The 15,186-nt window shown below is 49.3% G+C and overlaps 2 protein-coding genes across 2 annotated transcripts; both read right to left on the minus strand.

Moving 5' to 3' along the window:
• Window positions 1-646: 646 nt before the first annotated feature.
• Window positions 647-3,008, minus strand: LOC117001084 (G-protein coupled receptor 35-like). The gene is made up of 2 exons (XM_033069258.1): window positions 2,934-3,008; window positions 647-1,587 (listed from the first exon to the last, which is right to left on the minus strand). The coding sequence occupies exon 2, from the start codon at window positions 1,559-1,561 to the stop codon at window positions 647-649; it is 915 nt and encodes a 304-aa protein (XP_032925149.1). The 5' UTR covers window positions 1,562-1,587; window positions 2,934-3,008.
• An 8,368-nt stretch (window positions 3,009-11,376) lies between these two features.
• On the minus strand, window positions 11,377-13,726 carry LOC117001082 (G-protein coupled receptor 35-like). The gene is made up of 2 exons (XM_033069255.1): window positions 13,533-13,726; window positions 11,377-12,429 (listed from the first exon to the last, which is right to left on the minus strand). The coding sequence occupies exons 1-2, from the start codon at window positions 13,539-13,541 to the stop codon at window positions 11,476-11,478; spliced, it is 963 nt and encodes a 320-aa protein (XP_032925146.1). The 5' UTR covers window positions 13,542-13,726; the 3' UTR covers window positions 11,377-11,475.
• Window positions 13,727-15,186: the final 1,460 nt, after the last annotated feature.

The following is a 15,186-nucleotide window of genomic DNA, read 5'->3' on the forward strand; positions in this document are numbered from 1 at the left end:
ATGTAAAGTTTTCCCCCAGTACAAGCAATTACATTTTTTTTCTGACCTTGTATTGTAATGATGACCATTTTGTATCTGTTACATTGCTGTAAAGTTTTTTAAAGCAAGCTAAATATGCCTGTTATTGGATTGTGCATTATTAGCACATGAAAACTAGTATGTTTGTGACTTATAGAAACACCATCCTTCCTTTTGCTGCATGGTTTCACTCTGATATTTTATTTTTTTTTTAATTTGCTCGTATTTGGAATAACTTATTTCTTTGTCACAGCTGCACAAGCACTGATCCAAGGTGGGAATGAGAGATGGAACACAATATTTTACCACTACCTGAGCTTCTTTTGGGTTTCGTGGAAATGAAAGGCTGAGGATTTTTTGTCAGGGGAAATCTATAATTATACACAAATTTGCATTAAGGCAGAGAATTGTCAGCGGCAATCTAGATCATTAGATCAGGATCTGAACTGCTGTGGTTGTCTGATTCAGAACTGAATCACATATCTGAATGTTTCTCATTGGTAGAACGTCCCTCCATCCCACTCTTATGAAAATCAAGTGAGAACTCCTGCTAGTGAGTCCCAGTTGAACACAGCAAATATAAAATGTGTGCTATGTGTGTTTTGCATTAATGCGTTACGCGTGGGAGCTAAATTTCAGTTTCTTCATTGGCCTCAGATTTGGACTTTGCTAGCTTGGAAGATGCTTCCTTAAATTCCTTGTTGACAAAGTAGTAGCAAATGGCATCCAGGCAGCAGTTAGTGTTGGCCAGAATGGAGGAGAAGTGGACAAAGTTGTTGATGCTCTGTATGGCCGAGCAGTTGGAGCTGAGCGAGTCCATGACGAAGCGGAGGAGGTGCCCAAGGTAAAGAGGCAAAAAGCATATGATGAACACAGCCATGTTTGCAGACACAATGTAGACAGCTTTCCTGGTTAGCTTTTCATTGTGACAGCTTCCATCCTTCTTTCTCCTGAGCTCTGCAATGATTTGTATGGAGCAGTAACTCAGGATGAGCAGTGGTATGAAAAACCCGGTAATAATGGTACACAGCGTGATCACCGAGGGGGTCACAGAAGATTTTTCAAAGCAAAACTCCGTTTCTCTTCGTTCCTCAAAGCTTTTAATGAGGGAAATCTCACAGATGATGACTATCCAAAGGAATCCAGAGGCAAAAGCTGCCTTCAGTGGCGACCTCAGAGCTTTGGCTCTCAAAGGGTATTTGATTGCGAGGTAGCGATCAGCAGCGATGATGGTGATGATACCAATGCTCATAAAGCGGTTTAGGAAATAGCCACCTTCCAGAACCAGGCACCAGCCAGCTGCCTTCAGGCGCTGGGACTGGGACAGAATTTTAAATGGCAAGGTGAAGAGCAGCAAGCAGTCAGCCACAGCCAAGTTGACCATGTATACTCTGGTTTCTGTCCATTTGCCGAGTTTGCAACAGAACACCCACAGTGCCAACACGTTCAACACAATGCCCAAAACCAAAACTGGGATGTAAACACATAGCTGGACAAGTGAAAATACTTCATAGACTGTGATATTGCAGCTGCTGCGGTTCATTTTGGGTGTATCAAAATGTACAGTTCCTGCAAAAGCAAATTAAGCCTTTTACAAAGGAGGTTCTGGACTGGATCAGTGATTAATTCTAACTGAGAGAGTTCAGGGCTTTACCAGCCATGAAAACCTGATGTAGGATTCCTAGTGGGAAGAAGAGGGACAAGGACACAACCTGATCCATTGTGAAGGAGAGAAAAACTCAGATTGTCCCTGGGTCCTGTCCGGGGAAGACTACTCCTGGAGGGTGGCAGGGAAAAGGGCTTGGCCCCCTATTTTGTCTCAGACTGGGATCAGGCAGCAGCAGATATCCTGCAGCAAGGAGTTATGTGAGCCATTGAAAACATCTGATATTGGGAAGGGGATGCCTAAACCCAGCTCTCATCCCTTCCCTTATAGCAGGGCTTAGTGGAAGCCAGCTGGTGTCCTCACAGCTTAAAATGTTCCAGATGTGCAGCAGAATGACAGCTGTCCTTTCCCTCAGTCCTGAGATGTCTCTGTATCCCTTCTCATTAGTGATATGAGCAATTATTAACGTGTCTCTTAGTAGTATATCTCTCACTAGTTTCAGCTGCCATCAAGTTCTGAACTCAGAGGGCCGCACTGAGAATTGGAGCACTGGGTCTGCTCACTGCCTTTCAAGGGCTGTCAAAACTGGTCTTTGTCTCAGAAGTATTGCACCAAACTGCCACAATTCCAAGACAAAAGAAACTCACTGATGCCATGGAAAGAATGGGATCAGCAGCCATGTGGAAGAGGTGAGCTAGGTTTGGTCTAGTGGGTGGTTTTATCACCTTGGATCTAAGGGCAATATTGCTGTTTGCCCTCCAGCTTTGGAGGAGTTAATGCAGGAGCACATTCCAGGTGCAACTGTCCATGGACAGGAAAGACCCAGGATGTGTGACATGTCTTTGGGTTTTACCTGCAAGGAGAACATGACTCCTAGGGGGAAAGTTCATGGTCTCAAAAGCATCCCAAGCAAGCAAGTGCTGCAGCATTTATGTGTATCTATGGGTCTTGGTTGGCTTTGAAAATCATGCAGCAGAGGAATAATGCCAGGAGACCTCTGAAGAGGTGAGGGAATGTGGTACAGCAGATACCTGCAGCAGCTCTGTCTCTGGAAATGCATTATGAGCCCATGAGGTATAAGGGAAGATCATCACAGGGAGACCTGGCAAAGATCTAGCAAGGGCTGAGACAGCCCTTAAGCGTCCCAAAACGTGTCAGATGTGTTCAGTATCAAAATGAACCTTTGCAAATACATTGGCTCCAGCCCTCTCTTTCTCTATCCCTCTTCTGGTGTCCCACCATTGCTGGGGAAAGGTGATGCCTTGCAGAATTCAAATAATGGTGTGAATAAAGAGCCAGGAGAAATTACCTGTTCTCTTGCCGTCCTTGGAGAGAGCGAGTTCCTGCAGCCCAGCCGTGGAGCTCTGTGCAGGCACGACGAGCAGGGCTCCTTGCACATGACCAGTGAGGTGTCCTCTGATAACCAGTTTATCAGAGGCACTGGTGGCTGTGAGAGCAGCAACTGGCCAAGACAGCAGCACTCTCCTGAGCACAGCACAGAGCTTCCTCTGTCATTACCATTGGTGGGGCTTGTACCACCTCCTGCTGACTGAGGAGCCTGCAGTAGTCCTGCAGGGAGGTGAAAGGCTTGTCTGCATCTCTGCAGCAGGTCCTTTGGTGGTGGAAAAGCTTTGGGTTTTTCCTTTGCTTCACCTTCCATTGCCTGGTGTCTCACTGGGCAGTGCCTGCTGGCCCTCCTCACCCAGCAGACAGTGCTTGGAGGGGACCCATTGCCCTGGAAGGTCCTGAGCTCTTCTCTCTGCCTTCCAGAGTGCCATCCCTGCTGGGATTGGAGCAGGAGGGGCTTCTGCTGTCACACTGCCTGAGCCCTGGGACAGAGCAGCCCTAACAGTCCTGCAGCTGTCAGAGAGGTGAGGGTGGCAGTCAGTATTGTGAGTCTTACAAAGTGTTTCACTCTGAATCATGGAAGTTCTCATGTCTTCCATAGTTCTTCTCAGCCAGCAATTCTGAGAAAACGTAGCCCCATGACCCTGTGACCTGCTGGCTTTGTGACTGCTCTGTGGTTGCAGGTGCTGTGTCCCAGGGGCTGCTCTTGGGCTCCTCATGACAGCCTATTTACCAGAAAAGCATAGACAAGTTGATCAATGGGCTTAAAGGTCCTGATTGTAATATTTTGAATTGCTGCCTTGGGCAAACTTATTTCTCCTTTGCACTTTCCAGGTCATCTTAGAGCAGCTTCCAGAGTACTTCTGATTGTCTGCACATCACAAGCCAGCCCTTGAGAAGAATTCTGTGCCAGTGAACAGTCAGAATATATTACATACTTCTGACTTTCCAGAGACTGCTTTTGCCTTTCTTGGGGCTGCTCCTCAGTGGATGCTTACAAGTAGTTATGGACATGTCAGTGTGTCCAACTCTTTGATCCCCAACCAACAATATTTTTATGTCATGGTCCTTGTTGGTACTTTAGTTTCCCAAGTCATCCAGCTTCTGGGTTGTGATAATTTCACCTCTGTAGAGAAAATTTTGCATCATCCTCAAGTGTCGTTCACACCCTCCTCTTGTCTGTGTCCAGGCAATCACCAGTGGTACAAACCACGAGCGGTCAAAATCATGCCTGGAGGGTCTCAGCTCATAGCACCTCTCCAGTTTGATGCTTTCCATCCACAGCGTTGCCAGATGAGGATCTCACCAGCCCAGTGAGGTCTCAAGAGAGGGACAAGCCATGTGGCCTGGCACAAAGCAGCTGGTTGTGAGCAGCAGGTTCACCAGAATGTGCCAAAGCAAACTTGACACCAGCTACAAGTAGGCAAAGCTAGGATGAAGTGTTGTCTGTGGAGAACTTACCTGTCTCCTGCTGGGGCTCTTGGGTCTGTGCCTGACTCCTGGCCACTGCAGCATCAGGATCCCCATCCATCCTTCTCTCCACCTCGTCTCCCCATCAGACACCCTCGTGTGCAGCTGCTCATGGTCCCTTCCTTGCATGCAGTCACAGGTTTTATCACCCCTGCCATGGACCAATGGCACTCACTCGGTATTTCCCCTGCCTCTGCAGTTCTCAGCCTGTCTCAGACCTGCGAGTGCTGTCACCGTGTGGCGCAGTGGAGGTGACACTTGTGCTGTGCTCTCCCTTCCCTGCTGGCAGCTCTTGGGTAGGGCATTCCAGGGCATTCCAGCATCCCTGCAGAGCACTGGTGCCTGCACAGGCTGCACTGCTGCCTGCAGTGAGCTCCAAAGGACCTTGCACTGACACCAGCATCCACCACACCTGGAAAAGGGCTTTTCTTAATGAAAATAGCCAGTGGGACAAAATATTCCTGTAAGGTACCACTGGTATGGCCTGTTGACAGATTGATGGGCTCCTGCGCCTTTCCCTGCCAGGGAAAATCCCCATCTCCCCTGCATCCCTGTGTCCTGCTGGCTGCAACTGCTGGACTGTCAGAGTGGGGCAGAGCCTCTGGCAAGATGGGAGGGGTGTTGATGCCATCTGCACACACGGGATGGGACACAGGGCCCTGGCTGCCCTGCAGCACCAGCCCTGCAGTGTGGTTTGTTTCCTGCCTTTATCACGGCAAGCGGGGATGGTGCAACAGTAGATCCTGACCAAAAGAGAACTGAAGGGTTGAGAACAAAACATGTCACTGTTATTTTTGGCATGTGAAAGGGGAGTTTGAGGCTAAGTGCAGCAATCCCATACAGTGACCAGCCCTGGCTGCTGGGACTGTTTCCTCTTTCCCAGCACTGCACGGAATTCCCTATGGCACAAAACCCTGTCAGGGCTCTCTGTGCTGCAACCCTCCCCAGGCTTCTGCAGTGATGCCTTTTGAGACACCCTAAAAACAGAGGCCAGGCAAAATCAAGGGAATAAAAAGTGGTTGTATTGAAGGGCCTTCAGGTACATTTTGGGCATACAAAGCCCACCCAGGGGCTACACCCAAAAATGGATGACAGGTTTTCACACTTTTATAAGTTTGGTCCATTTGCACATTGGGGGTTAATCTTCTAATTACAGCTTCAGGTAATGAAGTCATTTACCCCAATTTTGCTCCCCCCAACTCACTTTTGGTTCCATCTGTCAGAGCCTGAGACAGTGAGGTGTCCTTGATTCCCAGGCCTGGAGAGGATTTGCTTTGTCTGACCAAAATGGGAAAGCAGCAGTTCACACTGTGTATGGAGTTTAGAGTTCTACACTAAAGAATTGCAGGATTACATATATATGAAAAATAGAAAAGCTAAAATCCTAAGGCATCAGCAGCACCAGGGACCAGCTGGACAGGGCATGGAAAATCCCATGCTTCCCAACTGCCTGATGCTGCCTCAGTGCTTGTGGAGCTCCGTGGAGGCTGCTGGGCAGTGCTCACCGCTGAAACAGCCGTGCTTCACCAAGGAGGCAGGATCAGAGATGCCTCCAACACCTGGAAGCAGCACCCAGCCCACAGCTCCCCAGGATGTGTCCTTCAGCCCCCTGGAGCTCAAACGTCTGGTAAGAACTCAGGTTTCACACCTGCCCACATGCCACCAAACAGCAAAATATTGTCTCATGCCAGCCCCTGCCTTCCATGCATAGGAGGGCCAAAAATACCGTATCTGATGGCTACTCAGTCACTCACTCACATAAAAGCAAGATTCTGAATTACTTTGTAGGCTTTTCCTTGTGGGTTTTTCTTTCCTCTCTTTCTCAAGCCTGAAGTGGAAATAATTATTAGCATTTTTTCTTTTAAGGGACAGGAAAGTTGTATCTTGCAGAAATGTTGGTAAAATGCAGTGGTTCAGCCTTGCTGTTTGGGGCAGCTGATGGACTTTGGCAGCTGTGGGTGGTCCCCAGCACCATTTCCCAGACTCTTCCGCTAGGAAATGGAAAAGATTTGGGGTTATGTATGTTGCCATCCTCCTGGATTGCTATTGCAGTGCTGGATGGTGGCCAGTAGTTTGTTGTGGACCCGGGTCTGATAACCTGTCTGGTCCATCTCCTGGGAGCACTCAGGGAGCTGAGGCATTGTTCAGACTGAAGGAGAATGCCAGAAACTCATCCTAAACTTGACATATAAACCAGATAATAATTTTATCCAAGGTAGAAAGTTCCTTGCCCATCTTTATATTTCACAGTTAAATACCCTGCTGTAAGGCAGATCTTATATCTCGGTAGCAATGTATTTTCTCCCAGTCTCCAGTATAGGTTTAGCATTAAGGGTAGAGGATTCTGATGTATGATGGTAATATATAAATATTTATTTATAGATATATTGCTATGTGTTCTGGTTTAGGAGACAGTATTGCCAGGAAAAAAGGCAAGAGCTTTTCTTAAAATGGAGAGTGAAAATCTCCTCCCTTTCAGTTTACTGTTCCCTTACAGTTTCAGTTTTATTTGGAAATTAAGGGGCTCTCAGGCAAAGGTATGGGTTTAGGAATAACAGTTCTTTACTGATATAGCAATAAGACAAACAAGAACAACATCAGCTATGGAAAATCAGTGACAAAACAGAACAAAACTCAGTCTTGGTCCCTTTTCCAGTCACAGGCACTCTTCTCCTCCACACGGTCCCGGTGGAGAGCGGGGCAGAGCGGCCTCCGCAGTCGCAGCAGCCGCAGGAGCAGGGGGAGTGAGGCAGCAGCAGCAGGGCTGTCCCAGGTGGGAGAAGGGTGAAGGAAACTCCGCTCACCGTTTGCGTCCCGGTTCTCAGCGCTGCTCTCAGAAGCAGGAGGCTGTAGCAGGGCCGGGCTGCAGGGCAGATTCTACCACGGAGAAAAAGAACCTCTCTCCTCCGCGTTCGGGCTGGCGAGAGAGTGTGCCCCCGGAAGGACAAAGCAACCCATGACCATCCACCCCCACCCCTCCCTTTTGTTTTGAGCAATTAAAAGCTAAGGGAGCTGCCCGGTCAGCTTTCATAGCATGATAATGGGAAAAATTTCTGCATCGAGGCAAAGAGTAAAAAACTCCCCCAACCCCCAACATTATCCACCCCAAATTTTTCCCATGCTAACATACTACATCAAATTGGAACCTTTAAATTATATACATACATGCAGTTACAGACACAGTATCATAGATAGTTCACCCTAGAACAAGGTCTCCTTGGGGTATGCATCGAGTTTCTCCATCCTTTTGCATCACCCACCAGGTACAACCTGGTCCTTGAGCGAAAACCACCCCATGGACAGGATTGTCTTTGCTGGAGGCAGAGTTCACCCAAACATTTTTCCCTAGCATACCTCTCATGTGTACCACTGGAACCTTATCCCCATCTGGTGTTCCCAAGAGCTCAGATTGGGCAGGGCCTGCTCGGTTAGTGGAACCTCGGGTATTCACTAACCATGTGGCCTTTGGTAGATTACTTTCCCAGTTCTTGAAAGTCCCCTCACCAAGTGCCTTCAAGGTGGTTTTAAGCAGGCCGTTGCACCGTTCGACCTTCCCAGCTGCTGGTGCATGGTAGGGGATGTGGTACGCCCACTCAATGCCGTGTTCCCTAGCCCAGCTGTTTATGAGGCTGTTCTTGAAATGAGTCCCATTGTCTGACTCAATTCTCTCAGGGGTGCCATGCCTCCAAAGGACCTGTTTCTCAAGGCCCAGGATGGTGTTCCGAGCAGTGGCATGAGGCACAGGGTAGGTCTCCAACCATCCGGTGGTGGCTTCCACCATGGTCAGCACGTAGCGCTTGCCTTGGCGGGTCTGAGGCAGTGTGATGTAGTCAATCTGCCAGGCCTCCCCGTACTTATATTTGGATCAACGCCCACCATACTAGAGAGGCTTGACCTGCTTGGCTTGTTTGATGGCAGCGCATGTCTCACAGTCATGGATAACCTGAGAGATACTGTCCATGGTTAGATCCACCCCTCGGTCTCGTGCCCACTTATATGTGGCATCTCTGCCCTGATGACCTGAGGCGTCATGGGCCCATCGAGCCAGGAACAATTCTCCCTTGTGTTGCCAATCCAGGTCTATTTGTGACACCTCTATCTTTGAGGCCTGATCTACCTGCTCGTTGTGTCGGTGTTCCTCATTAGCCCGACTCTTGGGGACATGGGCATCCACGTGACGAACTTTCACAGGTAGCTTCTCTACCCGAGTGGCAATGTCTTTCCACTCATCAGCAGCCCAGATTGGTTTTCCCCTACATTGCCAGTTTGCCTTTTTCCACCTTTCCAGCCAACCCCACAGAGCATTGGCTACCATCCATGAGTCAGTATAAAGGTAGAGCTTTGGCCACTTCTCTCTTTCAGCAATGTCCAGGGCCAGCTGAACAGTTTTGAGTTCAGCAAGTTGACTTGATCCACCTTCTCCTTCAGTAGCTTGTGCAACCTGTCGTGTGGGGCTCCATACGGCTGCTTTCCACTTCCAGTTCATCCCCACGACGCGGCAGGAGCCGTCGGTGAAAAGAGCGTAGCATGTTCCATCTGCTGGCAGTTGGTTATACGGTGGGGCTTCCTCAGCACAGCTCACTTGTTCCTGCTCCTCTTCATCAGTGAGACCAAAGTTTTCACCTTCTGGCCAGTTTGTAATTATCTCCAAAATCCCAGGGCAATTTGGGACCATGGTTCCCGGCTGCAGAATAAAGCACATTCTTCACCTCTGGTCCTGTCCTGACTGGGCCAAGGGCCCATGGGAGAGATACATGTGTGAACATGTGCAGCCCAAACCAGGTTAAACTGGACCACATGTTGCTAGCACACAAAAAGACAATCTTAGGCAACTGAAGAACTGTTATTCCTTTTTTTTTACCCTCTTTTCCTGCCCCACACTGAGTGCCAAAATCTGTCCTGGTTTAGGGGACAGTATTGCCAGGAAAAAAGGCAGGAGCTTTTCCTAAAATGGAGAGTGAAAATCTCCTCCCTCTCAGTTTACTACAGTTTGGAAATTAAGGGGCTCTCAGGCAAAGATATGTGTTTAGGAATAACAGTTCTTTACTGATATAGCTACAAGACAAACAAGAACAACATCAGCTATGAAAAAATCAGTGACAAAACAGAACAAAACTCAGTCTTGGTCCCTTTTCCAGTCACTGGCACTCTTCTCCTCTGCACAGTCCCGATGGAGAGCTGGGCAGGGCGGACTCCTCTCAGTCGCAGCAGCCGCAGGAGCAGAGAGGTGAGGCAGCAGCGGCAGGGCTGTCCCAGGTGGGAGAAGGGTGAAGGAAACTCCGCTCACCGTTTGCGTCCCGGTTCTCAGCGCTGCTCTCAGAAGCAGGAGGCTGTAGCAGGGCCGGGCTGCAGGGCAGATTCTACCACGGAGAAAAAGAACCTCTCTCCTCCGCGTTCGGGCCGGAGAGAGAGTGTGCCCCCAGAAGGACAAAGCAACCCATGACCATCCACCCCCACCCCTCCCTTTTGTTTTGAGCAATTAAAAGCTAAGGGAGCTGCCCGGTCAGCTTTCTTAGCATGATAATGGGAAAAATTTCTGCATCGAGGGAAAGAGTGAAAAACTCCCCCAACCCCCAACACTATGACACACCTTTATTTTCACTTGCAAAAGTATGGATTTTTTTTGTTTGTTTTCATAACATGCAGTGGAAACAGCAAAAAATCTTAATGATGACAGGGATTGGGAAGTCAACTCATCTCCCCTTTACAATGAGAAAAAGGAACAATTATGAGATCTGTATGTGAGGCCACATGATTACAAGCATTCCTGTTCTGTATTTCAGAGTGGATGATCTATTTGGAGCCCATTGGAAATTGAACAAGTTCTCCACGCTAACTGGGAGAAAACATGAGCATGACTGAATCTGCAAAAACAAGCAAGTTGTTTGCTTTCTAGCTTAACAGTAGCTTAACAGGTTGATATGAATCTTCATCTCTTTTTTCAAAATAATAAAAAAAATCACATAGTTATCTTTTTGGAACAGTCATTCATTATAAGCAATGAGATGCAAGGTCTCAGAAGGGACTACTGGGTCCAAAAGTGTTTTTGAAAGTCCTCTGTGCTGAAGTAGAAGTGTTTTTCCTTGCTGAAAACCACGTGCCTGGATTGTAAGAGGTGTCTGTCAAGGAGTCTCTTGCTTTCTGAGGGTAGTTAATTGCAGCATATTTGTTGATGGCTACAGGAGTGACACAATCACACATCTTCTTAAGCAATAGATGGTTGTTAAGATCAGGCACTATTTGTCTCAAATATCTTTTCCTGTCTTTGAAGAGATGGTTTAGCCCTCATTCTGCCTTCTAAATTATGTGCAATAGTTAATCTGGTCACATATACACTCAGGTTACTTGATCTGCTTGCAGTGAAATATCAGTAATACCAGAGGATTAGAAAATACACCAGGGAGGGAACTTGGGACATGAATTGTCAGCTCAATGACCTGAGTAGTTTCATCTCTTTCTACGGCACAGTTGCTCACTGCAGCTTCCATTGTGTTGTCTGCCAAAGAACTGACACAAGGCAGGTGGATCTAATGTTTGGATAGGGACACCTTCCGTGCTGGGAACAGTCCTTTGCGTGCTTGTTTGACCAAGGTCTAGCAAGTGGTTTCAGACTATGGTCTGAACGAGAGTGACTGCATGGGGACAGACTTGTAAGGGAACTGAATGTCAGTTGTCACTAAGGAAGTTCATTGCCCCTAAGTTTACATGAGCTTACAGTCCCAGGAGGAAAATTTTTAGAGGTTTACAAGTCAGAAGACACTGAAAGTGAGGGACCATGAAGCCAACCAAGACATAATGTCACCAGGAGGCACCTGGGGCTGCGATGCAATGACACAAGACACAGCTGGAATCAAGTCACTGAGAACAGCAGGACAAAATTCAAGTTAACATCAGACCCTTTGGAGGGGTTTGCCCCTTTTTGTAGATATGCCTGTACATACAATGATTGCAAACACTGTAGGTGGTTCCATTCCCTGTGCCCCAAACTCGAGCAGCATTGTGGCACTCAACACCTGCTATGCACCACACCTTGTTTATGCCATCACTTCGTCCATGGATGGCTGTGACTCCTCGCTTGGGTTCATCTTGGACCTCATGAATACACACTTGGGGAACATAGAAGAAAACTCTGGAAATTCCTTGGCTGCGAAATAATAGCAAAATGCATCCAGACAGCAGTTACAATTTGCTAAGGATGAAGAGACCTTAATAAAGGTTAAAACTCCTGGCATCAGAGAATGAGCTCCAGCAGCTTCCACTGCAAATCGCAAGAGCAGTGAGATGTGAAAAGGTAAGAAACAGACAACAAACACACACAAATTCACTGAAACAATATGCACAGCCTTCTGGAATAATTTTGTCTCATGAGGGCTTGTGGCCATCTTCTCTTTTAGACATTTGATGACTTGTAGTGAGCAAAAAGTCACAATCCCTAAGGGAAGAAAAAAACCACCAATACTGAAGAATACAGAAGAATACCTGGGTTGAAGAGATTCTTTCTGAAAGCAACAACCTACCCGCTTACTGTAAAGTGCGCGATACAAACTGGAAAAAAGTATCAGTGTTATCCAAAGCAAGCCACAGACAGAAGCTGATTTCCATGGGGACCGAAGAATCTTTGCTTTTAGAGGGAACTTGATTGCAATGTATCGATCAATCGCAATCAGGGTGATGATGAGGATGCTCATAGGCATGTTTGTAAAATAGATGTTTTGTATGGTTAAACACAGCCCATCTACAGGATGTTTGTACTTGGTAAAATACAGCAGGAAAGGCAGGGTGAAGATCAGGAAACTGTCTGCCACGATGAGGTTGATCATGTACACCTTGGTCTCTGTCCACCTCTTGATTTTGCTGCAGAAGACCCAGAAGGCAATTGCATTCAGTGGGATCCCCAGAGTGAACGCTGGGATGTAGAGAACCATGTGAAGCAGTACAATGCCATCATGTGAATTTCTGTCAGTGCAGTTGTGCGTGTTGGGCTGTCCCTGCAAGGAAAGAGTGCAGGCATGAGGCTGAGCCCAGTGACAGTGTCCTGCAGCTGTGCCCCTCTCGTGTCCCTGCAGCTCCTCATGGGGGCAGCCTCTGGAGGGGTCCAGTGGCTCACCAGCACCATCAGTCCCTCAGCCATCAAAGCCCTTGTGTGGCTGCTGGAGCCACCCCATGGGTTTGCTCTGTGTCCTGCCAGACCTGGGAGCATCCTCAGGGCTTGAGCCCTTCCAGCCCAGTGGCTTTGCTCCCAGGGGCAGTGGGAATGCTGCTGCAGACTGATGGGTGGGTGAGTGTCCCCAAACACAAATCCATTTCTCTGCTTGGCAGGAACAGCTCAGCAGGGGTACCAGCAGCCCTGGCAGATAACAGACCTCCAGAGAAAGAAGGGAAAGTGAGATGTGTCTGATCTCATCCTTCCAAGGCAGGAAGTCAAAATTTTGCTAGGGCAGAAAATATGAATCTGAGAACTTAGACTATCTTCTTCATGTAAATTGTAGTGAAAATACATGATTGCATGAAGTAAGTGGACAGTTTTTAGTGTCCAAGACTGGGAGCCAGATCTGGCAACCCCAGAAGAAAGCACAACGCCTACCCTAGCACAAGAACTGGTATGGCAATACTGAAGCACAGGTGTACAATCATTTTTAGGGTGGAATTCATGGAGGAACTAACTTACAGCCGGTGTCCCAGTGCCCTTGGGCTTTCAGCCTCATAGGTTTTGGCTACTCTGTGGTTTCAGCCTATGCTGCAGCTGTTCCCTGGCAGCCTGTTGTGGTCACCGTGCAGTGAAAAAGCCACCCTGCCTGCATATCACTGGCCTGAGGAGCAGCTGGACATCCCAGCCCCACGAGCCCCCATGCAAGCACTGAGCTGGTGGCAGCTCCCAGGTGTCCCCACACTGGAGGCAGCACTGATGGAAACTGCAGGAGGGGAAAAGACCTCTGTGGATGGGGTGCAGCTGCAGAACAGAGAGCAGCACAGCTGTGGAAGCAGGAGGAAAGCAGGCACTGACTGAGCCACATGCTGGCACGAGGAGGTGAGGAAGCACACCCTGAAGGGCAGAGCAGGGCACCACCGTGGGACAGTGAAAAGCCTTTACCTGCTCCATGTGAGGCTGGTCCTTGGGAAGGCTGCGGGGCGCACGCAGGTCCCGGCAGGGAAGGAGACCCGTGGTGGCCACAGGTGTCAGAGCAGGGCACGGCTGTCCCAGCGCCGCCGAACCAGCAATGAACTCCTGCGCTCCTCCTGCGCTTCATTTATCGCCTGCTTTTGCTGAGCCGGAGTCTCCGGTGCCCTCTGCTGTCAGTCCCAGCAGCTCAAAGCTTCACCCTCAGTTTTGCCATCCCCCCTCCCGGCCTCACAAACCCGGCAATTAAAATTTAATCTTTTCAGTCGTGGGAAAACAATTTCTGAAATAAAGCCCGTAATGGTTGCAAATTGCCCTTTTGGCAGCAGAAGGGTCCCCAGGGCGCCCGGCGGGCTGTGCAGCCTCTGGGGCGGTGGCAGAGGGTGCCGGGAGGGGACAGGGACCTTTCCGAGGGGCAGTGGGTGACAGTGAGCACAGGGACCCAGAGTGCTGCTGTCATGGCAGGGTGACAGATGCTGGGCTGGCTCACCCTCTGCTCAGCAGCCAGGAGTGGAGCTCTGCTCATCAGCACTGGGAGGCCGGGTGATGACAGCCACCGCCCGGCAGTGTGGCAGTGAGGGGCTGGGAGCATCAGGAACACGGTTAGGAGCGTGCCCCGGTGGCAGTGAGGGGCTGGGAGCATCAGGAACACGGTTAGGAGCGTGCCCCAGTGGCATTTCACAGACATCTGGACGGATTTTGCTGCCCACTGCCTACAGCAGTTGCAATGCCGTCTCTGGGAGCCAGCTGACAGGAGGCAGACCGACTCCCTCAGGATTTGTCCCATTCATTCTTATCTTTGGAGCTGTCATGGTTTGGCACTGGCCAAATGCCAGGCACCCACCAGAGCTGCCCACTCGCCCTCCCCTGCCACAGCCAGGCTGAGGAGAGGAAAATTTAACAAAGGGTTCATGAGTTGAGGTAAGGACTGGGAAGAAACACTCCAAGAGCAAAACAGGCTCACCTTAGAGACCCAAAGTGAGTTTATTACTAACAAAATTATAAGATTTTGTTAGGAATAATAAGAAGTAAAGTAATAAGAAGCAAAGTAAACCCTTAAAGCATCTCTTCTCCCAACCCCTCCCTGTTTCCTGCCAATACTGCAGGGAGACAGGGCATGGAGTTTTGGTCAGTTCATCACCAAGATTTTCTTTCTCTTCCCTGTGAGACCGTGGGGTCCCTCCCACGAGAGACAGCCCTCTGTGAACTTCTCCAGAGTGGGTCCACTCTCACAAGCAGCAATTCACCCAAAACTGCAATGTGAGTCCCTCCCACAGCTCCCAAACTGCTGTGGTGTGGGTCACTGTCCCACTGTCAGTGCTCCAAGGACAGGCTGCTCCAGCCTGGGAGCAGGGCCCCTCTCTCCACAGGCTCCCATGGGGTCACAGCTGCTCCAGGATTCCCCTGCTCTGGTGTGGGCACCTCCACCACGGGCTGTGGGTGGATCTCTGCATCCCTGTGGATCCCCAGGGGCTGTGGGTGGATCTCTGCATCCCTGTGGATCCCCAGGGGCTGTGGGTGGATCTCTGCATCCCCCATGGATCCCCAGGGGCTGTGGGTGGATCTCTGCATCCCCATGGATCCCCAGGAGCTGTGGGTGGATCTCTGCATCCCCCATGGATCCCCA

The sequence above is a fragment of the Catharus ustulatus genome, chromosome 10, assembly GCF_009819885.2.
Source record: "Catharus ustulatus isolate bCatUst1 chromosome 10, bCatUst1.pri.v2, whole genome shotgun sequence".
Lineage (NCBI taxonomy): Eukaryota > Metazoa > Chordata > Aves > Passeriformes > Turdidae > Catharus > Catharus ustulatus.

Bases quoted from the DNA above. Each gene is read 5' to 3' on its own strand.
- LOC117001084 (XM_033069258.1), bottom strand. From the start codon at position 1,561: ATGAACCGCAGCAGCTGCAATATCACAGTCTATGAAGTATTTTCACTT.